The sequence below is a fragment of the Onychomys torridus genome, chromosome 3 (genome assembly GCF_903995425.1).
Source record: "Onychomys torridus chromosome 3, mOncTor1.1, whole genome shotgun sequence".
Taxonomy (NCBI): domain Eukaryota; kingdom Metazoa; phylum Chordata; class Mammalia; order Rodentia; family Cricetidae; genus Onychomys; species Onychomys torridus.
The window spans coordinates 40,658,796-40,682,423 of NC_050445.1; the positions used below are offsets into that span (position 1 = coordinate 40,658,796).

At 40.2% G+C, this 23,628-nt stretch overlaps 1 protein-coding gene across 3 annotated transcripts in view; it reads left to right on the forward strand.

Moving 5' to 3' along the window:
• Positions 1 to 23,628, forward strand: part of Tnpo3 (transportin 3) — a 79,824-nt gene that overhangs the window by 30,858 nt on the left and 25,338 nt on the right. For all 3 annotated transcript variants that reach the window (XM_036180215.1, XM_036180213.1, XM_036180214.1), the window contains 10 exons: positions 1,647 to 1,803; positions 5,029 to 5,172; positions 8,589 to 8,764; positions 9,508 to 9,646; positions 12,599 to 12,745; positions 14,835 to 14,942; positions 17,202 to 17,293; positions 19,209 to 19,348; positions 22,102 to 22,293; positions 22,741 to 22,832. In XM_036180215.1, coding sequence (XP_036036108.1) covers positions 1,647 to 1,803; positions 5,029 to 5,172; positions 8,589 to 8,764; positions 9,508 to 9,646; positions 12,599 to 12,745; positions 14,835 to 14,942; positions 17,202 to 17,293; positions 19,209 to 19,348; positions 22,102 to 22,293; positions 22,741 to 22,832 — 1,387 coding nt within the window. The remainder of the gene's footprint in view (positions 1 to 1,646; positions 1,804 to 5,028; positions 5,173 to 8,588; positions 8,765 to 9,507; positions 9,647 to 12,598; positions 12,746 to 14,834; positions 14,943 to 17,201; positions 17,294 to 19,208; positions 19,349 to 22,101; positions 22,294 to 22,740; positions 22,833 to 23,628) is intronic.

Consider the following 23,628-nt stretch of genomic DNA (forward strand, 5'->3'; position numbering starts at 1 on the left):
GGCTGGAGAGATGGCTCAGAGGTTAAGAGCACTGACTGCTGCTCTTCCAGAGGTTCTGAGTTCAATTCCCAGCAACCACATGGTGGCTCATGACCATCTATAATGAGATCTGGCGCCCTCTTCTGTATACATAATAAATAAATAAACCTTTAAAAAAAATTACATTTTTGTTTTGCTTTTTCGAGACAGGGTTTCTCTGTGTAACAGTTCTGGATATCTTGGAACTCTCTGTGTAGACCAGGCTGGCCTTGAACTCAAGAGATCTAGCTGCCTGCCTCTGCCTCCTAAAAGCTGGAATTAAAGACATGCACCACCACCAGGTTTAAAAAATACTTTTAAAAATTTAAGTTTGTAAAGGTATGTGTATCTGCTTGTAGGTATGTGTACATGAGTGCAAATGCCCCCAGAGCCCACATGAATGTTATCCTCTGGAGCTGAGTTACAGATGGTTGTGAGCTACCTGATATGGATGCTAGGAACTGAATTTCAGTCCTCTGGTAGAGCAACAATGCTCTTGCCCATTGAAGCATCTATTCCTCCATTCCCAAATGACATAATTTTTATTTCACTTCCAAAATTGTTTGTTTGTTTATTGTGGGTGTGCATGGCATGTCACTCATGTCAAGTTCAGAGGACAACTTGAAGGAGTTGGTTCTCTCCACCATATGGGTTCTATATCTTGAACTCAGGTCATCAGGCTTGGTGACAAGCACCTTTACATACTGCAGTATTGCCAGCCCCTGAATTATGTGTTACTAACTTTCTCATTAAAGTAAATTTGGGGGCTGGGCATGGTTGAGGCACACCTTTAATCCCAGCAATCAGGAGACAGAGGCAGGCAAATCTCTGAGTTCAAGGTTAGCCTGGTCTGCATATTGAGTTCCAGTCCTGTCAAGGCTATATTATCTCTAAATAAGTGAATATGTACAATAATCTTATTCTTTATAGTGTAAGTTCACAAGTCACATATGACAAAGGACTCATGAAATTGCTGGTTATCTTCTAAATTGAGTCATTATGATTGCTTGGCCAGACCTGCAAAGTCAGGAAGATACTGGTGTTGAAAACTGGAGGCTAGTGATAATACAGAATTTAGCCAAGTTAGCAAAATATATGATCATATTTTTATGTTTTTGTGTGTGTTCATGTGTGTAATGTTTTAAAATGAACCAGAACTGGGGGCTGGAGGGTGGCTCAATGGTTAAGAGCACATACTGACCTGAGTTTAATTCTCAGCACAGGATCAAGCAACTTACAACTGCACGTAACTCCAGCTCCAGGGGATCTGATACTCTGACCTCTGTGGGCACCTGCATTTATGTGCACATACCCCTTCCCATACACATAAAAGTAAATCTTTTTGTTTGTTTTTGTTTTTCCCGAGACAGCGTTTCTTTGTGTAATAGCCCTGGGAGTCCTAGATCTCACTCTGTAGTCCAGGCTGGCCTCCAACTCACAGAGATCCACCTGTCTCTTCCTCCTGAGTGCTGGGATCAAAGGCGTGCCCCACCACGCCCGGCTCTTTCCCTCTTCATAGAAGGAATGCTGCTCTTTTGTTGTTGTGGGCTATTCAGGTGGGTGGGGTTGTGATTGTGCACTTGCTGGCTCTCAGTGACTCATGATACATCCTTCCTCTTCTTTTCCAGATACAGCAATGATGTAACTTCTTTGCCTTTTTTGCTGGAGATCCTTACAGTGTTACCTGAAGAAGTACACAGTCGTTCCTTGCGAATTGGAGCCAACAGGCGCACAGAAATTATAGAAGACTTGGCCTTCTATTCTAGTACAGTGGTATCTTTATTGGTAAGTTTGAAATACTCATTTGTTGAGGAAGAGCAGAAACCATGGTGTGGTTATTTTGTGAACTGGTTGCAATGGTATGAAGCAGCTTTCTTTGTAAATGTGGCAGTGATACTGGCTTTGACATTTATATAAAACTTTTATAATAATACAAAATACTTTTGAAATCTGTACTTCTTGAGCTTCTTTGTAATGTGTGTGAGGGTGATATCTCTGTTTGTGAATGCAAATGGGCTTGGTGTTATTTAACTGTTAACTTAAAACTTGAACTCAATTCTTATGATGTGTAAAAGCCATTGCATCTTGGTAAAGGACCACACTAAAGGAATTGCATAAAAACTTAAGATAAAGACAAATTAACTTTTTGGTAAAGAAATATTAGGAGACTTTACTTGGCCATTGGGCAATATAATAATTAAACATTAGCTAATGCCAAAGTTAGAATTTTTAGTAGTTTAGACCAGGAGTGGGTAAATTTGTTGTTTATGAGCTGGTAGCATACATATGAGTTCTATTGAACACTGCTGGACTCTTTAGGTTCATGTTGTCTATATTACTTATGAATGTCTTAGTAGAACTGAGTAGTTTTCAGAGACCGTGTGGCCTGCAAAGCCTGAACTATTTATTGTCTGGCCCTTAACTTAAAAAGTCTACTAGTTCCTGAACTAGATTGTATTAAATCAATTACCTAGCTTATCTTATTTGAGGTCTTTTTTTTCCCATCTCTCAGTGCTGGAGATTGAACGCAAGGCCTGCTACATGGTAGACAACAATCTGTCATAGAACTATAGCCCCAACTTAGCTCATTTTTACATTTCTACCATCTAGCTTTATTTTCTCAACAATGTGGCTATTTTCAAGGATTTGTTTTAGTACTTCTGCAATATCATACATAAAAAAAACCAAAGTTTTGTTTGAAAAAAAAAAACGTTTTTAGTTATATTCAGTTTGGTGTTAAAACCTATTTAGAACATAAATATCTTTAATTTTTTTTAAATTGACCATTTATTTTTAAAGAAAATAATATTGTAGAACATTAGAAAAAAAATAAAGCAATTATAACTTGGAAATCATATCCTGTGTCTGATTGTTTTAATTTGTGGTGTTTGGGATTGAATTCAGGGCCTCATGCATACTAGAAGTGCTCTGCCACTGAATTGCAACCACAATTCTCTTTTGTATGTTTTGTTTTTAATTTTGTTTTGTTTTTCGAGACAGGGTTTCTCTGTGTAGCTTTGTGCCTTTTCCTGGAACTCATTTGGTAGCCCAGGCTGGCCTCGAACTCACAGAGATCCGCCTGGCTCTGCCTCCCAAGTGCTGGGATTAAAGGCGTGCGCCACCACTGCCCGGCTTGTTTTTAATTTCTTAAAATCACATGTATTTATTGTGGGGAGGGGAATACACATCGTTGTATCCCTAGGATGTGTGTAGAGGTCGGAGGGACAGTCAGTTTGCCCAAGTTAGTTTTCTCCTACCATGTGGGTCCCGGGGATCAGGCCATCAGTCTTAGAGCGTGCCTCCGGAGTTGTTGAGACTGCGGGTATACCAGTGCACTGGCTGATACTGTTGACCCTTAACATATGTCCTGTGGGGAATGTGTGTCTCTGTGTGATTGTAGTCTTGTGTTTCAGTCATCAACATTTTTTTCATTTTAGAAAATTTCCTATGTAATATCATTTTTTAGACCATATTCACATTCTCCCAGTTGGTTCTAAATAGTTTAAAACAGTTCGCAAACAGTATCCATTTCGCCCCATGTGTTGTTTTAGGCTAGTAGTCACAGTTCCCCTTCCTCTTGGATTCTCCCTTCATGATTTGTTTTAAAGAATGTCTTTAGCATCTATGATTGCTTTCTTTGTTTTTTCTGATTGATTTTGTAGTCTTCTTATTTCTTGTAATTGATTGGGAGGTCAGTTTGAAACAGCCCTACTGAGGAAGGATTCCTCTAAAGAAATTAAGTCTAGCCAGGCGGTGGTGGCACACACCTTTAATGCCAGCACTTGGGAGACAGAGGCAGGTGGATCTCTGTGAGTTCAAGGCCAGCCTGGTCTACAGAGCGAGATCCAGGACAGGCACCAAAACTACACAGAGAGACCCTGTCTCAAAACCAAAAAAAAAAAAAAAGAAAGGAAGAAAGAAAGAAAGAAATTAAGTCTAATGTCTTAGGGCATCCATTGCATGTAATGAATTTTCCTTAGGATAATTGAGAGGATCACTTGGATCCTTTTCTCCAGGGTTTAATTTGTTTTCCTTTAGCATGCTGATAGAAACTAAGAGGCTTGATGGAGTTAAGAAATATTTTTCTAAGTTTTCGATCATATGCCTCTCAAGTTATTTCATGTTGCATCTTACCCATATTATGATGTCTGATTGATACTTCATTAGTAATGTTAGGATTGCCTGCTGGATTAGGGTGCTGACAGTCTGGTTCTTCCATGCCTAGTGTGATTTCTTTTTTGCAATGTAATTTGTGTAAAGGTAGCTTATTTTATGAAAATCTAATTTTAAAAAATGTATTTAATTTTGAAACAGAATCTCACTGTGTATCTCTGGCTGGCTTCAGACCCCCTGGAACTGGAGTTACAGACAGTTGTGAGCTACTATGTGGGTGCTGGGAATTGAACCAGGATCCTCTGGAAGAGCAGCCAATGTTCTCAATTACTAGCCATCCCTCCAGCCTGGATCATAGGTCCTGGGTTGTGATGGTTGAGTGCTTGCTGTGCCCTATTAAGAAGATAGTTAACTCCTCTGCCTCAGTTTCACCATCTGTATATGGAGAGTAATGGATCTATTTCATTTTGACTGCATAGCTATGTTAATGCAGTTAAAGCTATTAAAATCATGTTTAGCACATAATAGGGTTCAGTAAATGTTACAGCTGGCCACTTATTTGTTAGTTACATGCTCCTTTGACTATAATGCAATGCCCATGAAGAAATAGAAAAATATAGTAAGCAAGCTGTTTATATACTTGCATTATCCTTTCTGTCTCCCGTTTGCCATCTTAGAGGGAAAGATTGATTTTAAAATGAATGTTTTTGCCAAGTGTGGCAGGACACACCTGTAATCCTAACACTTAGGAGGCTAGGAGAGGATAATGAGTTTGAGTTCAGCCTGGGCCAAATAACAAGATATTGTCTCAAAAAAAAATCTTAATTTCTCAATATTATTCTATGGGAATGAAGTATAAAAATTTATTTTTTTTCTTAAACTATATTTTCTGTTTAGATGACATGTGTAGAAAAAGCAGGAACTGATGAGAAGATGCTTATGAAGGTCTTCCGCTGTTTGGGAAGCTGGTTTAACTTGGGAGTTTTGGACAGTAACTTCATGGCTAATAATAAGTTATTAGCGCTCCTTTTTGAGGTTTTGGTAAGTAAGGCTATAACTGCCATTGCTACATCTAATAACCAACCTTCTGGGACATCTCAATGTTTGTTTGGAGAGGAAAACTTTATTTGAGTTTTAAGAATAACGTAAGTTGAGCTTAATGGCACATGTCTATAATCTCAGTACAAGATAGTAAACGCAGGAGGATTAAAAGTTCAAGGTCACCTTTAGCTGAATAGCATATTTGAAGCAAATCAGAGCTAAATAACACCCTGTCTTAGGGAAGGAAAAAAGGCCATGAGGCTGACATGTAATGGAGCATGTGCAGAAGAAAGCATGTGCTGCTATTCAAATGAGCCATACAGGAAAAGTTTCAGTCTGCTGGTCATGGACACCAACGGGCTTCTCACATTTATCCCAGACCTGCATACTACTTTTTGAAAGCATTAAACATTTTTTCATCTATTTATTTTTTGTTTATGTGTGCTTTCTGTATGAAGGCGTGCACATACCACACACAGCACCCATGTGGATGTTGGAGCCCTCTGTATAGTCCTTACTGCTGTATTGCATTCTCCAGGATAGCTGACCGGAAAGGTTCTTGGCCATTCTCCTGTGTTTGACTCCCATCTTGCCATAGGAGTGCTCTTCCACAATTCCGGGGCATCTGAACTTGGGTTCTCCGTCATGGGTGGCAGGCACTTTTCCTCCCTGGCCTCTACCCGCCCCACCCTTCCTAATAAAATGTCTCCAGTATTGCAGCTTCAAAGAGCAAGGGGGAAAAAAAGCTGGGTGGTAGCAACAGCTCATGCCTTTAATCCTAGCACTTGGGAGGCGGAGACAGATCTCTGTGAATTTGAGGCCAGCCTGGTCTACAAAGTAAGTTCCAGGACAGCCAGAATTGTTACAGAGAAACCCTGTCTCAAAAAACCAAAATACATGAGTAAAATATTAAAAAACAACAACAACAACAACAAAAAAAAAAAAACAGGTAAGAACCTGATGGGTGATTTGCATCAGTAGGCTCTCCTAACTTAAGTAGCTCTTACCTTTAGAGAGATTCTAAGTATCTGGTGTCATTGTTGTTGTTATTAGAGAAGGACTTTACAGTGAAGGCTTCACTAAATTTAGAGACACTCTAACTGTGTTGGGGAATAAGAGCCCTCCAGCTTCCCTCCGTGGACTTGTGTTACTGTTCTGAGACAGTCTCGACTAAGGAACTGGCTGGCTTGTAGTTGGCTGTCATGGGGCCTAGGCTATCTCCAAATTCAGGACCCTCTGCTCTCACCACAGGGCTGACACTGTAGCTTGTGCTGCCGTGCTGGCTCCCCCCTGGGCCCTCTGGTAAGTTCTTATTCTTGTAAGTTGTTTCTTAAATTTGTCCCCAGTTAGGATGCCTAGATTCCCCTTTACTATGCCTTTTGGGTTGGTTACTTATTTTTTGAACTTCCTCAAGTAATTTCAAAAAAAAATGTACAAATAGAATAAACAGGTTTTGATTGTCTAAGAAATAGTTTATTGTTGTTATTGTTTGAAGACGGTCTGACTTTGAACTCACTGTCTAGTCAGGGATGAACTTGTACTCCTGATCTTTTGCCTCCAAGTGCTAGGATTAAAAGCACCACAGCTTCTAACATTACATTTAAAATACTCACTTCTTACTATATGTGGGTGGATGTCAGAGGACAACTTGTGGAGGAGTTGCTCTCCGCTATGCGAGTCTCAGGGATCAAACTCAAGCTGCTAGGCTTGGCAAGTGCCTTTAACTACAGAGTCATTTTACCAGCTCCAAGACTGTTTTTTAAAGCCAAGGTCTTACTCTGTAGTCAAAGCTAACTGGGAACTCACTCTATTCCATGTAGATCTTGAATTTGTAGTAATCCTTTTGCCTTATCCTCCCAAAGTGCTCAGATTATAACTGTGCTCTGATACCTAGCAAGAAATAATATTGTTTTTATTCTTGATTGATACATTGGGTAGGTGTAGTTTTAGTCTATGTCCTCATATACCAGTGTAGACGAAAGTTTTCCTGTGTCCTGTAGCCATTCGGTCCCAAATAAACACACTGAGGCTTATATTAGTTACAAGCTGTTTGGTCTTTGGCCTAGGCTGATTACTAACTAGCTCACTCATCTTAACTTAACCCATTTCTATTAATCTGTGTATCACCATGTGTCTCGTGGCTTTACCTGAGTTCCATTACATCTTGCTTCTCAGGAGGTGTCTCCCAGTGTCTCCCCTGACCCCACCCTTCTTCTTTCTGTATCTCTCTTGGATTTCCTGCCTGGCTGTCTCCTATATTGCCATAGGTCAAAGCAGCTTCCTTATTTACCAATGGTAGCAACATATATTCACAGCGTACAGAAAGACCATCCCACAGCATACTAGCATGCATTATTGTGAATGAGAAATTGGGAAAATTTGCCATTTCTGTGTTATCTCGATTCTCCATCCCAGAAGTTTTAAGAACCCCTGCTTAACTTTGGTATTCTGAGATCTCATTTTGGTATGTAATGGGCCTTTTGACATTGCTGAGCCCTTTCGTTTTAAGTGGCACTTAAAAAGAGAATGGAGTTCAATATCTGTTCAACACCATGCAGAAACATGGCATTCCCTATGGAAGAAATACTATAAACAGAAACATGGGGAAAATCTTATAATCCTGCTAGGGATGATGGCTCACACCTGTGGTCCCAGTATTTTGGAGGCTGAGACAGACAGACAGACTGCTGTGTTTCCAAGAAAGCTTAGGCTACAAAATAAAATTGCTGTCAGGTTTTTGTTGTTTGTTTGTTTGTTTGTTTTTCGAGACGGGATTTCTCTGTGTAGTTTTGGTGCCTGTCCTGGATCTGTAGACCAGGCTGGCCTTGAACTCACAGAGATCCATATGGTTCTGCTTCCTGAGTACTGGGATTAAAGGCATGTGCCACCATCGCCCGGCTACTGTCAGTTTTTAAAAAACAGAAGAAACCTAGTGTGGTAGTACAACACCTTTATCCCAATACTTTGGATCTCTGTGAGTTTCAGGCCAGCTTGGTCTATATAGTGAGTTCCAGGCCAGACAAGGCTGCACAGTGAGACCCTGTCTCAAAAAAACAAAAGCAAAAGAAAATAAAACAAAAAAAGTTTATGTAAGCCTGATTGACAGATAAAGAGGCTCATTTTCTTGGCATGTCTGGAAGTAGAGGTAGGGTGAGGAAGATGGTGTCTTGGTGAGGTCTGCAACTAAGGGGCTGGCTGTTCATAGTGTACTCTCAGTCAGGCAGATATGGGGGCGCATTGTGTGCGTTTCTGTAATCCTAGAACATGGGAGGCAGAGGCAGGAAGAACAGGGAGCTGGCTACTGCTACATAGTGACTTTAAGACCAATGTAGACTGCATAACCCTGTCTCATAATTGTAATTGTTTTCCTTGGACTACAATGATTCTGATTTCTGCTTCTGTATTCTGTCTTTCAGCAACAGGACAAGACCTCATCTAACCTACATGAAGCTGCTTCAGACTGTGTGTGCTCAGCTCTATATGCTATTGAAAATGTAGAGACTAACTTGCCATTGGCCATGCAACTTTTTCAGGGGGTCTTGACATTGGAGGCTGCCTATCATATGGCTGTGGCACGTGAAGATTTAGACAAGTGAGTAATTATTGAGGTCGGGAGCCATGGGTGACCTACAATCTGGTGTTCTTCTCAAATCTTGTTTATAAATTCATCCATTGTATTTTGATTATATGTGACTTGTAAATGAATACTATAGATGGTATGTACCTGCATCTAGAGTAGCAACTTGGATCCAGGAGAGAGGATTACCACCAGTTCTTGACTAGTTTCTTACACTTACAGTGAGAAGACTGTAAGAAACAGGGGTAAACTATAAAGTATCTAGTTTAGGGCTGTAGAAGTGGCTCAACAGTTACGAATGGGCTCTGCTCCTCCAGAGGACCTGGCTACTGCCATAACTCCATCTCCAGGGGTCTAGTGCCCTCTTCCGTATCCCATGAGCACTGGCATTCATACATGCACACACACACACACAGAGATATATAGTTTAATGGAACTCAAGTCCCCTAGCAAGCAAGTGCTCTCAACAACTGAGCCATCACTACAATACCCTAATTTGGAATTTTAAAAATGTATAATTTTAATTGAATTATATGTGAATATATATTATAATTGAATATGAATTGACTTACCATCATATGCTTATCTGTATAGATGTGAGCAAACTAAGTAAAGGCATTTGCCACAGAGATTATGATGCATGTAGTGAGTATTCACTAAATGGCCCTCAGGCAAAGAGACTTTTGTGCGTTTGACTTGTATCTGTGCATATGTGAAGTCCAGATCCTTGACTTGGTATTCTCATTCCACTTCTACAGAGTTCTGAATTACTGCCGTATCTTCACTGAGCTATGTGAAACTTTCCTGGAAAAAATTGTTTGTACTCCAGGCCAAGGTCTGGGAGACCTTCGAACTTTGGAACTGCTTCTTATTTGTGCAGGCCACCCTCAGTATGAGGTAGTATCTATTCTTTGTTAAGGCTGTTATTCTCTGGTTGAGAAATTACAGTCTTATTTTTAATTAATGTGATCTGGGAGTTGTGTCTGATTGGATTTTTTTTCCATTTCATTATTTGCATAGGTGGGGTTGCTGTCCATGTGTGAATGTAATGTTTACATTCCGTGTAAGTGTAAAGAAGGCAGTGTTGTACAGTCAGTTCTCTCCTTCCTTTTATGTAGGTTCCAGGATTGAATATCCTTACTCAGCAAGTAGCTCTACCCAGTGAGCCATCAGTGGCCCATACTTGGGATGTTTAAGAATTGTGTTTGGGTTTCTGTTTTGCTTTCTTTTCTATTTTCCTACCTGGTTGTCAAGGTTGACTGTTGTAGGCAACTCAGAATCTATCAGAAGGAAAACCATTCTTTCCCACTGCATGTCCTTTCTCGTTCCACTTATTTTTTAGAGCTAATAGCTAAAAACAACAGTGAAAAGCCACATCATGTCATTCAGCCTTTGAGCGCCAGAGATAACCAACTGTGAAAAAGTGGTGTGTTTTCTTTGTCTTTTCCAAGCTCACACACAGTTTTGGATGTTAGTTCTTTGTCCGTTGGACCCAGGCCTTGAAGACTGCAGGGCAGAGGCCGCCTGCTTACCTCAGGCCGGCTACATATGCAAGCGGCAACAGTGAGAGCCTAGGTCCCAAACTCCCTCTACGAAGTCTCCCACTGAGCCCTCTTCCTTCTCAGCCCAGCCTCGGAAGTGCTCCACTGCCCCCTAGTAGCACCACAGCCTCCCACACTTAGGAGCTGTTGGGCATTCCTCATCTAAACTCTAGGATATACCAGTTCCTGATAACCCAGAAGTCTTCACGTCTTCAGTTTTTCCTTAAATGATATGAATGAGACTCAAGAATTAACTTCTTTCTTTCTCTCTCTCTCTCTCTCTCTCTCTCTCTCTCTCTCTCTCTCTCTTTTTGGTGGGTTTTTCGAGACAGGGTTTCTCTGTGTAGTTGTGGTGTCTGTCCTGGATCTCGATCTATAGATCATGCTGGCCTCGTACTCACAGAGATCTGCCTGGCTCTGCCTCCCAAGTGCTGGGATTAAAGGTGTGAAGAATTTCCTTTTTAACCAAGCATGATGGCCCGTGCCTTTAATCCCAGCACTCAGGAAGCAAACACAGGAGGATCTCCATGAATTTGAGGCCAGCTGGTCTATAGTGAGTTTCATTCCCCCCCCCCCCCCTTTGGAGCTGAGGATCGAACCCAGCACTGAGCTAAATCCCCAACCCCATGAGTTTCATTTAAAATAAATTCTCAATAAGCTGGATGTGATGGGACATGCCTATAATCCTGCTGAGACAAAGGATCATGAGTTTGAGGCTAACATGGGCTACATCGTGAGCACTAGGCTAGCCTAGACTACATGGATGCTGTATTTATAAAAATAATAATATTCTTTAAGACAGTTTATATTTTCCACCCTACTCCCTTTGTGGTACTGATGATCAGTCTCAGGGCCTTGCACATGTTAGGCAAGTTGGTGCCGCCCTCCAATCAGCATCCCCAGCCAGCCCTTTGCTTCATCTCATAGATGTTTAGATAATAGACATATGCTACTATACCCACTTAGAAGTTTCCTAGATTTTAGGGGCTGGAAAGATGGCTCAATGGTCGAGAGAATTGGCTGCTATTCCTGGGGACCCACTTACTAAACTATAGCTCCAGTGCCAAGGGATCCAACACCCTTTTCTGGCTCCTATGGGTCCTGCATTTACATGGTACACAGACACACATATAGGAAAACAACTATACACATAAAGATAAGTAAGAAATTAAAATTTTTTTCCTAGATTTTTAGAAAGTTCTTCATCTATTTAAGAAATTATGCCTCTTATTTATCACTTCAAAAATAGTAAAGGAGGCTGGAGAGATGCCAGAGACCTGAATTCAGTTTGTAGCACCCACATGTGGTGGTTTACAACCACCTATAACTCCAGCTCCAGTAGAATCTGATGCCTCTAACATCCTTGGGCACCTGCACTTATGTGCATAATAAAAATAAATGTTTAAATCTTGTTAATTTTAAAAGAAAAAGAATTAAAGAAGTGTTCTTGGCTTGGACATTGTTTTGAACAGCTTTCATTTAGATCCTTAATGGAAAGGAACAACAGCAGGCCCCTCTTCTGTGCTCTTATTCCTATGTCCTCAGCCTCTTGCCTTTTATCACAAACAGGTGCTGTTTATTTGTCTGCCGATCTCTTGAGGATTTCTAGATTGGGTAAAATCCAGAGCAGTATAGCCCTTAGCAGAAGTAGTCATCACTTCAGAAATAGCGTTGTATGGAAGGGTAGCTGTGATTGAAATTCCCATCTATTTCTGTCATCTTTCTTGTTCATGAAAACAGCCAAATGAGGGCTGGACATGGTAGTGTGTTCCTATTACCCCAGCACTAGGGAGGTGGAGGCAGGAGAGTAGGAAATTCAGAGTCATCCTCCTTAGCTACTTAGTGAGTTTGAAGCTAGCCTTGACTATATGAATCAACCCCCTTGCCTCAAAACAGGGGAGGAGCATGAGTTTAAAAATCATCTCTGTCAAGAGAGTTACAATTAGCTCTCCTGGGAAGAAATCTTCTGATGTCAGCATAATTAATTGTTCCAGAAATTTAGGAAAACTGTGCCTTACAAGACTTGTGTGTCTTTGTTTTCTATAGAATCTAATGTGCTTTGGGAAAAGTGTTGTCAATGATAAATAGAGAATATAAAGGTAGTCATCTAAGTGAATCTTAGAGGTGTAATTTGGGAAGATATTTAGGAAGTAACATAACAAACCTCTGTACCACAGAAAAGGTGGCTTCCTCACCACATGTGCATATGGAATATTGTAGCTCCTTTGCCTTATGGTAAGTAGTAATGAAACTTTTTTTTCCTGTTCTTTTCCTGCACAAATAAACCATCAACTTTCTTACCTAACAGGTAGTAGAAATTTCCTTTAACTTTTGGTACCGACTAGGAGAACATTTGTACAAAACCAATGATGAGGTTATCCATAGCATCTTCAAAGCGTACATTCAGAGGCTGCTTCATGCTTTGGCTCGGCACTGCCAGCTGGAACCTGATCATGTAAGTACCCTTCTCTACTTCTCCACCTTTTGATTCCAACTTGGAAAAAGCTGGGAGGCAGAGGCAGGCATGTGTTTGTGAGGTAGAGGCCAGCCTGGGCTACAGAGTGAGTTTCAGGACAGCAAGGGCTACACAGAGAAACCCTGTTTCAAAAAAATGAGAAGAAAAAAAAAGAAAAGGTAATAGATCTAATAGTCTTCTAGTTTTTTTTCCTGCTGAACCAGTAATTGTTTATGTAGGAATTTGCTTTAAATGATGTTATAAAAGAAGAAAGATAATTTTGTATACAAAACATCGTGTGTGTGTGTGTGTGTGTGTGTGTGTGTGTGTGTGTGTGTGTGTGTGAAATGATTATGTTCAGCAACTTGATGAACCTCTATGCAGCAATTAAAAGTGATAACTTCTGCAGTAGTAATTGGTATGATAAGTGATAAAAATCAAAATGTTGTATTTGTTTGGGCCTTTTGTTTTCTTGTAGTGCCAGGGACAAAACTTAGGGCCTTGATCATTTTAAATAAGTTCTCATAGTGAGCTACATTCCACGTTCTTGGTGGCTTGTTCAGATTTTTGTTTTGTTTTGCTTTGAGATAGGGTCCACTGTATGGTGCTGGCTGGCCTAGAACTTTCTATTTAGACCAGGCTGGCCCCCAACTTGAGATCCACCTGCCTCTGCCTTCCAAGCACTGGGATTAAAGGCATGTGCCACCATACCTGGCCTTATCATTGTTGTTTTTGAGACAATGTTTTGATACGTAGTTGGGACCAGTTTTGAATTCTCAATTCTTCTACATTTCCTGATTGCTAGGATTACAGGTATATCCCACCACATTTGGTTTATATTGTGTTTTTAATAGTGTAGGACATATGGTTAGGTAAAAATGGATATAAAAAAGTGAAAAGATTGTGTAAGGATAGTGAGAATTTTTATTTCCCTCCACATATGTATACATTTTCTTTATATTACTTATAATCATTTGATAATTTAGAAGAAGATATACTAGACACGTGAAATAATAGTTCATTGGAAAACTCTTCCTCTGCCTTCTCTTCTTAACGGCTTTGTATGCTCTGCCCCAGTAACTTTACCTTTCTGGGTGCATGGGGGTGGCTTTAGTCTAGTCCTGAGTAAATTCAATTGCTTATGAGGAAATGTGCCACACTCGTCTCTGAATGTCCCCAGTTGTAAGCACATTTTGCTTAGACAATCCCACATGAGCTGCTCTGGTTCAGGGGATTCTTGCTCTGTGCCAGGTCTGTGCACCATTTCCCTCACAAATATTTTTACACTTTAAAGTTTATAGTACTTTAGAATTTTATGCATTATTTCATCTAGAAAGCCACCATTTCCTTATTATTTCTCCATTTTAGTTTCTTCATCCTAAAACAAGGAGGCTGAACCTTATAAGCGGTTCTCAGTGGTAGTAAGGAGTGTTCTAGATGTTCATAGCCCAAGATTTTCATAGGTGCTTTTAACCTCTTAAAATTAATTGGTAACTCTTTTATTTGGAGAAGTGCATTGGGATAGGAAAGATTTAAAGTCTAAAATTTTTCTTGTGAAGTTATTGTGATAATGGTTGGGTTTTGTTGTTTTGTTTAAGATTTTGAAAAAGAAAGCCGGGTTGGGGATTTAGCTCAGTGGTAGAGCGCTTGCTAAGGCCCTGGATTCCATCCTCAGCTCAAAAAAAAAAAAAAAAGGACAAAAGAAAAGAAAAGAGAGAGGGAGAGAAAGAAAGCCTTAGATTTGTTCAGTGTTAAAGAGCTGACCTTTTCTAGATAGGCAACTTTTAACGCTTCTTTCCAATCACTTTTCACACCATGGTTTTCTTGAAAACAAACAAGATGTGTAATTGACAATACCAAATAGGCATACATAGTCACATACATAAACTGAAGAATTTCTCATAGGAAGTGGAGGATAGAATGTGTTGGCTCAACACACCTGACACTTGAGGCGACCTTCTACTTGGTAACATAGCCTTGTGGTCTTGCACCTGACTACTGAATGGCCTTTGCTTCTCTGTGGATTTTACTCAGGGCATTGATAGCTCTGGTGAGTTTTAAACAGATGGTACATGGTTTTGAATTTTAGGAGGGAGTTCCTGAGGAGACTGATGACTTTGGGGAGTTCCGAATGAGAGTATCAGACCTGGTGAAGGACCTGATTTTCTTGATTGGATCTATGGAGTGTTTTGCCCAGGTAAGTCCATTTGGAGATTCTGGAGCTAGTTTTTCTGATCACATTGATTGTGTTTATCTTGCTTCTATATCTTCTGTAAATGTTCCATCTTTTTTTTTTTTTTCTTTCTTTCCCAAGCTTGGTGGCCAAATGAGATAATAGATAATGTAGGTGCCTAGCACATTGCCTGGCATATAGTAGCAGTGTTCATTTAGGGTCTGATAAACCAGTTGTAGTGAACAAATAAATGCAGTTATGGTTTACTCAATTACTCTTCATAATGAGGGCTGCTCCATGTATGCAGCTGACAAATATGGAAGTCTCCAGGGAACTTTAAGGGATTTGGACCCCACGGGGAAAATGGGCAGGTTTTCCGGGTTTAATTCTGACAACTCATCAGTTATCCGGTATTTCCTTGGTCCACAGTCACAGTTAGATTCTTGTGCAGCTCTATCCCGGAGGTGGCTATACTAGAGTAGAAGAGTCCTGGTCCTGTGGCTTCCTGACGGTCACTAAGTGACATTTTACCTTGTAAGGTTGCAGTCATTATCATCATCCTACATCACTTAATGTTAGAACAATTTCAGGTGTTCTCCTACTGCTGGATCGTACTTTCATGAACTCTGATGTGACAGTTTGGGTGCCGTGTTGTAGCAATACCAAACTAACAAAAAGAAAAGGAGGAGAGGAGGGTTGACACCCATTCCATATATAAAACTTGTATATGATCTTACCTAGGAAATGTTCAGTAAATTACAACTTTTCATACAAAGCATGTTCTTTGAATCAGCTCTGCAGATTTGGAGATTCTTAGGAGGCAGATTCAGTGGGCAGACAACCTACACTCAGATTTCTACTCTTTTCTCACCGGCTCTTGTCTTTGACTTAAGTTTACAAATTATATGAACTGTCAGTGTTGCCAAGATGTGTTCTGTGGAGCACCAGGTCCAGAAAACCTTCTTTGGCAAAATCAAAAGAAAGCTAGCTAAATCTTTAATTGAAATTACAAAGTAATACAAATATCTACATACTACTACATTAAAAGTTCTGTGATATCATACAAGAGAGGTTTTTTTTATTCTTTCTTTCCTTTGTAATGTCTCTCTCTTTTTTTCCTGGGACAGGCTTTCTCTGTGGAACAGTCCTGGCTATCCTGGAATTTACTTTGTAGATCAGGCTGGCCTCAGACTCACAGAGATCACATGCCTCTGCCTCCCAAGTGCTGGGATTAAAGGCGAGCTCCACCACTGCCCAGTTCTGTAGTGTCTCTTTTGACAGCAGAAATTTGTTGTGGTTTTTTTTTTTTCTTTCTTTTTTCAGTTATTTATTTTTTGACTGTAAACATTTTACTTGGCCTAATAGCTGTTAATGTTCCACACATAGATATAATATGGGAAATTGAGGACCAGAACATCACTCAGTATTCTTCTAGGTCTGCCTTTTTTTAAAAAAAGAAAAGAAAAAGATGTATACTTGGCAGGGTGTTGGTGGTGTACAGCTTTAATCCCAGCACTGGAGAGGCAGAGGCAGGTGGATCTCTGTGAGTTCAAGGCCAACCTGGTCTACAGATAGTCCCAGAACTGCCAGAATGAAATCCTGTCTTGAAAAACAAAAGCAAAGCAAAGCAAAGCAAAGGTTGTGCTTGGACAGGGCCTTCTGAGCAGTTTCCTTTCAGCACTTTAACTTGCACTACTGCGGACGATGCGGCCAGTAATTAAAATAAGCACGAAGCAGATGCACAGGCAGCATTTGTGCTTTAAGGATGTTTATCTGGGGGCTGGAGAAATGGCTCAGAGGTTAAAAGCACTGACTATGCTTGCAGAGGTCCTGGGTTCAATTCCCAGCACCCACGTGGCAGCTCACAACTGTCACTCCAGTTCCAGGGGACCTGACACCCTCACTCCGACATCAATGCAGGGAAAATACCAATGCACACACACATATACACAAAGAAATAAATTTAAAAGGGGGGGGGAATGTTTATCTATGGCTCTCCTACTGAGACCACAAGACACTCATTAATGTTTAACATTCTCCCATTATACTCATTTTTCTGGGACACATGATAATCTTGATAAACTCTTGGCGTTCTAAAAATCATAGTTACTTTTAGATCGTGAGGATACAAAACATGAAAGTACTGTTTGTAGTTGGCTCTGAGAGATAATTGGGTTTAGAAACAATGAGCCAGATTTCTTTGAACTAACATTTTTTGTTTTGTTTGTGTTTGGAATTCTGTTTTTCTTTTAATGGCTCCATAATCCACCTCTTCTTCTCTAGTTGTATTCTACTCTGAAAGAAGGCAACCCACCCTGGGAGGTGACAGAAGCGGTTCTCTTTATCATGGCTGCTATAGCAAAGAGTGTTGATCCGTGAGTGTCTAATAAGTCTTTTGCTGGGAACTCTGTAACTGTCAAGAGAAAGGAGATTTACTCCATGTTTCTGTACTGGTTTATTATTGGAAAGTCTCATAACTTCTATGTGCTGTCTAGCTTTCCCATTTTAGTCTAGCGCAGGATGGCCTGCGTTGCTGAGGCCGTTATTAATATATTTCCTAGAGTTAAACTCACTTTACTCTTGATGCTGGGAATAGAATGCTGATTTTTCCCTTCAGTGGCTCCTTGTGTCAGTGGGTGTGATCAAGGAATGTGTTAGAGTGGTAAATTGTTTGGTATTTGCTTAAAAACAAGGGGATAGGCATTAATTTGGATCTCCTGCTTTTGTGACCTTAGGTAAGTTACCCTTAGATGTTTAATTACATTGTTCTCTTTCTCTGTCTTAGGGAATCTATCGGCTTCAGAGGCAGAGCATTGGTACCATTTCACATAAAAGAATAGACAGTCTAAAGGACGGTTGTTACTTTTGTGATTGCCATTGAAAAGTTTAAATTATTTGAATTTGAGTTGTAATTGCTTAGCAAGGAAATTAAATTAATAACAGGGTTCTTAAGCAGAGTTTGCTTGTGTCCTGAATTTATACACTGATATAATAACTTTGTCCAGTTGCGTTGGATTTTGATCAGGTGCTTACACTCTAGCTCTACTTAGGACCTTGATTGGAAAGCTGGCTAAGGCAGGTGGGCACCTGTTAAAGACACAGTGCTTCCTTCTTAGTGAGGGCCTAGTCTGGGAACTTGTAGATGTGTTTTCAACCCAAGAATACTTTAGGAGGTGATTAGGCCTAATTTTTTTTCTAATAGAAGTTCTGCTTCTTAATTACTTACTATAGCACTTGCTCTTAAACCATTTGGGGCCTTTTGGAACCCTCTGATGGTCTGAGGGTTACCAAAATCATTATTATTGTGCTCAGTAGGTGTTGATTGGAAAAAGGATAGGTAGATAGTCTCCTATAACTGACTGAGTGTCCAGTTTAAGGCATCAATGAGAGAAAAATAACTTGTTTATTCTCTCTTCAAACCAATATGTGATTACAGTTTGTTTGGTTTGGTTTGGTTTTTTAGTCCATTTAAAGGATGTAATAAGCCTAGTAATTGGCAGATAATACTCATTCTATAATCCTGGATATCTTCATTTTAAACATCTTCATTTCTGAATTAAATTCTAACTGGGAACATCTTCCATGCTGTGTTTTGAACCCAGTTTATTAGGAGAATGAGGGTGATAAATTCCCAGAACTGTGGAAAGTGTTTGTTTTTTAGATTTCCCCTTTTGTTCCAAATCAGGGCATCCTAATGGCCCTGCAGCCTGTTTTCTTGGGGTCTGTCACTTAGTGAGCTAGCCCACCTGCACTTTCCTTTTCAAATCTCTGGAGGATAGCAGCTGATAGAAGTGGTCTGTGAGAGTTTTCATCATTCACTCAAGCATTCAGCAGTATTTCTTGAGTGCCCACTATGTGCCAGGCACTGTTCTAGGTGCTGCAGACAGGGGACAAAATGAAATAGTTCTCTAAAAGATGGCATTCACCATCAGCTAATATCTGCCTTTCTTTGATAGTGTATATCTAGATACTTTCATGTCATTCAGAAGAAGGAGCAGTGTACTTCCAGAATTTTTTTTTTTTTTTTATAATTTCTATCTTTTGTCCCTTTTTGAAGGTCTGGAAAATATTCAGGGCTGGGAAATGTGTCTCAGTGGTAGAGCACATTCTTAGCACCTCAAGAAAACAAGAAACCAAACTCCTTGTTTGAAAATATTCAGTACTTTTATTGAATAGTTATTATTTACTTAGAAGCTTTTAAGGCACTGTGAAGTTTCACAGCTGCCTATTGCTTGGCCAGAATATTGCCCCTATAGACAGTAACTGTGAGTCCTTGGTTTTTGTCCTCAGGGAGAACAATCCTACCCTTGTGGAGGTACTAGAGGGGGTTGTCCGTCTCCCGGAGACTGTCCATATGGCTGTGCGGTACACCAGCATCGAGCTGGTTGGGGAAATGAGTGAAGTGGTTGACCGGAACCCTCAGTTCCTGGGTGAGTGTGACCTGGGCCTCTGCTGCCGTCCTTGAGCGGGTCTGGTGGCTGCTTTCTTCTGCACCTGTTTTCCCACTTTCTTCTCATAGAATAGACGCAGTGGGAGTTGCTTGGTTGGAGCATTTGTTAGACCTCCAGATGGGGAAAGGGCTGGAGTATTTAGTGCCTTTCTTAAACAAAGCACAAACATTTCTGTCTCTGCTAGTCTTTGGTACATGTATGAGCTGATCAGACTGTCCTCCTAACAGCTAATAGACTAAAGGAAAGGAAGGGGTTTTCCCTGTGAAGGAGATGTTTTATGTAAAAGCTAATAATTATTCAAAGTAAATGTAAAGTAAAATGAATCTTGAGAGTTGGAGTTAAAGTTGGAATCATTTATCATTTATCCCATTTTGTGGATAAAGACTCTTGAGATCCAAAGGGAAAAAAAAAATCTGTCCAGAGAAATATGTAATCAAACTCCTGATACTTAAAAGAGATTCATTCAGAGAATTTTATGTGTTCCCAAGTTTGTGAATGCAAATAATCTGGTTTTAATGATTAATGCTTGCCACAAAAAGTAAACAAGTAGCTGGGGATAGTGGCAAATGCCTTTAATCCCAGCACTTGGGAGGCAGGCAGGGCTCTGAGTTCAAGGCCAGCCTGGTCTACAGAGCAAGATCCAGGACAGCCAAGACTTATACAAAGAAACCTTGTCTTGAGAAAACACACACACACACACACACACACACACACACACACACACACACACACACCAAAAATGGTACACCAGTTTCTTTTTCTCACTTTTGTGCATGGAACCTATGATAGGTGTGCTCAGTTATTACTGAGCCACTTAGCAAGTAGAGCATGCCATTCCATAGTATTTTCAAAATTCCTGTGCGTGCATGAGTGCGTGTGTGCACCCTTCTACAGGAAGCAGAAGTGGGGTCATTGTTAGTTGTGGCCAATAATCAGCAGAGTTCAATACCTACTTGTAGTATCTGATTCAGATTTGTACATCAGCAGTAAACACATTTCTGTGTTAATATTCACTCCAGAATAATCAAAACTGCTGTGTCATTTGAGACCCAAAGCCTACAATATTGGAGTTGTTTGGGCTATCAATTCCAATTCTCCATCTTCTGAGTATCTTAACTAAACAGTCTTGGCTTTTGGGGAAGAGGATAGACTATGGTAGGTTGTGTTACAAATTAATTTTATAGTACTGAGGATCAGTTCCAGGGCCACATGTATGCTAGCTAAGCATTCTACCACTAAGCTACATTTTTGGTTCAAGATAACTGTTTTAACTGGGTTTTGACACAGTACCCTTTGAGTCCTTCATGTTGTGTTTGTTTTTCATGGTTGCCATGAACATGGTATAGAATCTTATGATCCTATAGCATGTTTAATATTTCCTTTCTTCAAAAAGCACAGTCAGGTTTTATAAAGAAAGGTAAAAAGAAGAGTAGGATTAACTCTGGAAGTAAACCTTGGTGGTCAACATTGTTACAACAGTTGCATTTGATAAAAAGAAAGGCCTAATAGTAATTTCTTTCTTATAGATGTGATACCCATGGGGCTTGGGGAAGAGGGTTAGTGGATAAAGCACTTGCCTTGCAAGCTTGGGGACTAGAGTCTGGGTACCTATAACCCACCTAGAAGCTGGACAGGTGAGGTGGGCAACAGAAATCCCAGTGTTAGGGAGACAGAGATGGTGTCTCCAGGGCAGGCTGGCTAGTAGAACGACCAGCAAGTTCTGTGTTCAGTTAAGAGCACCTGCCTCAGTAAGTAAAGTGGAACACCTAACATCAACTGTGGGGCTACATGTACATATGCACATGTGTAAACATTCATATATATGTGCTCGCGCGCACACACACACACACACACACACACACACACACACACACACACGTTGTATTTGAATGTTGTTGTTTTAGAGTATGTGTAACAGTGTGGATATGTATATAGGAGTGCAGGTGCCTGTGGAGGCCAGAGACATCAGATCCCTCTGGAGCTAGAGTTACAGGCAGTTGTACACCACTCTGTGAGTGCTTGAAACTGAACTCAGGTCTTGGGAAGAATAGTGCATGCTGTTAATGGCTAAGCCATTCCTTGGGCTCACAGTCAGTGGTTTTCAAACTGCTGCCTGAAATTGGGGTTAGAAGGAACAGTTCACTACAATGAAGAAAGAATTGAAGGATGAAATGAATGGAGCTCAGAGCCTTCTGATGCTGCATCAGAGAGATCAGCTTCAAATTTGTGAGTTGTTTTTGTTTGGTTGGTTCTTTTAAAAAAAATTTATGTGCATTGTTGTTGTTTTGCTTCCATGTGTGTCTATGTGAGGGTGTCATGTACCCTGGAACTGGAGCTACAGACAGTTGTGAGCTACCATGTGGGTGCTGGGAATTGAACCTGGGTCCTCTGAAAGAGTAGCCAGTGCTCTTAAGCACTCAGGCATCTCTCCAGGCCCCTGTTGATTCTTTTGAGACACGGTCTCACTATGTATCCCTAGCTTGTCTGGAATTCATATAGATCAGGCTGGCTTCACACTAACAGAGATCAGCCTGCCTCTGCCTCCCAAGTGCTAGGATTAAAGGCATGCGCCACCACACCTGGTGAATTTTGTTTTGTTATAATACTAAGAGTGCTTTATATATTTCATTTTATGAGTTACTTTTGAAAAACATATCAGCCTTTGTTGCAAGAAAGTATATACTTTCCTTGAGTTTCAGATATATAATCTGTATTTGGCTTTTATTTCTTAGACCCTGTATTGGGCTATTTGATGAAAGGCCTGTGTGAAAAGCCTCTGGCTTCTGCGGCAGCCAAAGCCATTCATAACATTTGTTCAGTTTGTCGGGATCATATGGCTCAGCACTTTAATGGACTCCTAGAAATTGCCCACTCCCTTGATTCTTTTATGTTGTCTCCCGAAGCTGCTGTGGGTTTGCTAAAAGGTTAGTAACAGTCTCCTCTAGACCGCTAGTTGGACTTATCTTAAAGTCTTACTGAAGCTTTTAGTTATAATGTACTTAGTGATGGTGAAGGTGGCTTTTCCATTCAGGGGGAGTGTTTAGTATGTGTTCATACATTCTTTTCTTAGCAGAACTTAAGCCTATCAAATTAATTCGTATTGCTTATAGTATGTATATAGATTTGGGTTAGAGACAACACGTTCATATTAAACACATTCATGTTTGCTGCTAAGAAGAAATGAACATTGAGTTATGTCAATGTGAAAATCAGCCTGGATTCTTCTAAACACACACTTAAGATACTGTAATTTTTAAAACAGTGCTGATCTTTTAAAAAGAATTCTGTTCATCTGTGTAATTTAAAGCAACTAATTTAATTACCTCAATTCAGCCTTTATGCTTTTCATTGGAGTCATTTTTGTTTTTCAGGAACAGCTCTTGTCCTAGCAAGACTACCTTTGGATAAGATTACTGAATGTCTTAGCGAGCTATGTTCTGTTCAGGTTATGGCATTGAAAAAGGTGAGCCCATATAAGGAATGAAACATATACTTACATGTTCCGAAAGAAAAAGTACAATTCTTATTTACAAGTTAGTTATCATATGTTTAAAAGCCAAGATAATTAACTGAAATTTATTAAAATTAGGAATTGTATCTGCATACTAGAAAATATACAGTTGAACATTTGTTTGCATCAAGGAAATCGTCTGAGGAAGCATCGTTAGTCATTTTTTTTAGGTATTTAAACATTGGACTGTAATACAAACCCAGAAGCTATAGGTCAGTCATTTGACGTGACCTCTTGAGACATGGCAAACACTGGGCATGTGAGGGCTGCTGCTACCACAGCAGTTTCTTTTTCCAGTATGCGCACACCTTGAAACAATGGTCAGGCCAGACATGGTGTCCCCTGCACTTGAGAGGCTGGCTCATTCAGTAAGATCAGGAGTTTGAGACTAGCTGGGTTCCATAGTGAATTGTAGACAGCTTGGACGAAATAGTGACATACTCTTAAAACAAACAAAGCCAAAGTAACAGTAATGATAACATCGTAAACACATCAGTAACAGTCATATTAGAAGCATTACAAATATAGGAGTAGACATTACACACTGATGTTTGAGGAGCTATGAAGTCTCTGTGTTAAAAGTTTTTCAGATCCATTATAATCTTATAAAATGACTTTTATACATGTAGTCATTCATTGACCAAAGCATTGTTCATATGTCACATGACTATTTAAAAATCAGTAGCTTCTCAGGGTGGTGGTGGCTCACACCTTTAATCCCAGCACTCAGGAGGTAGACAGGTGGTTC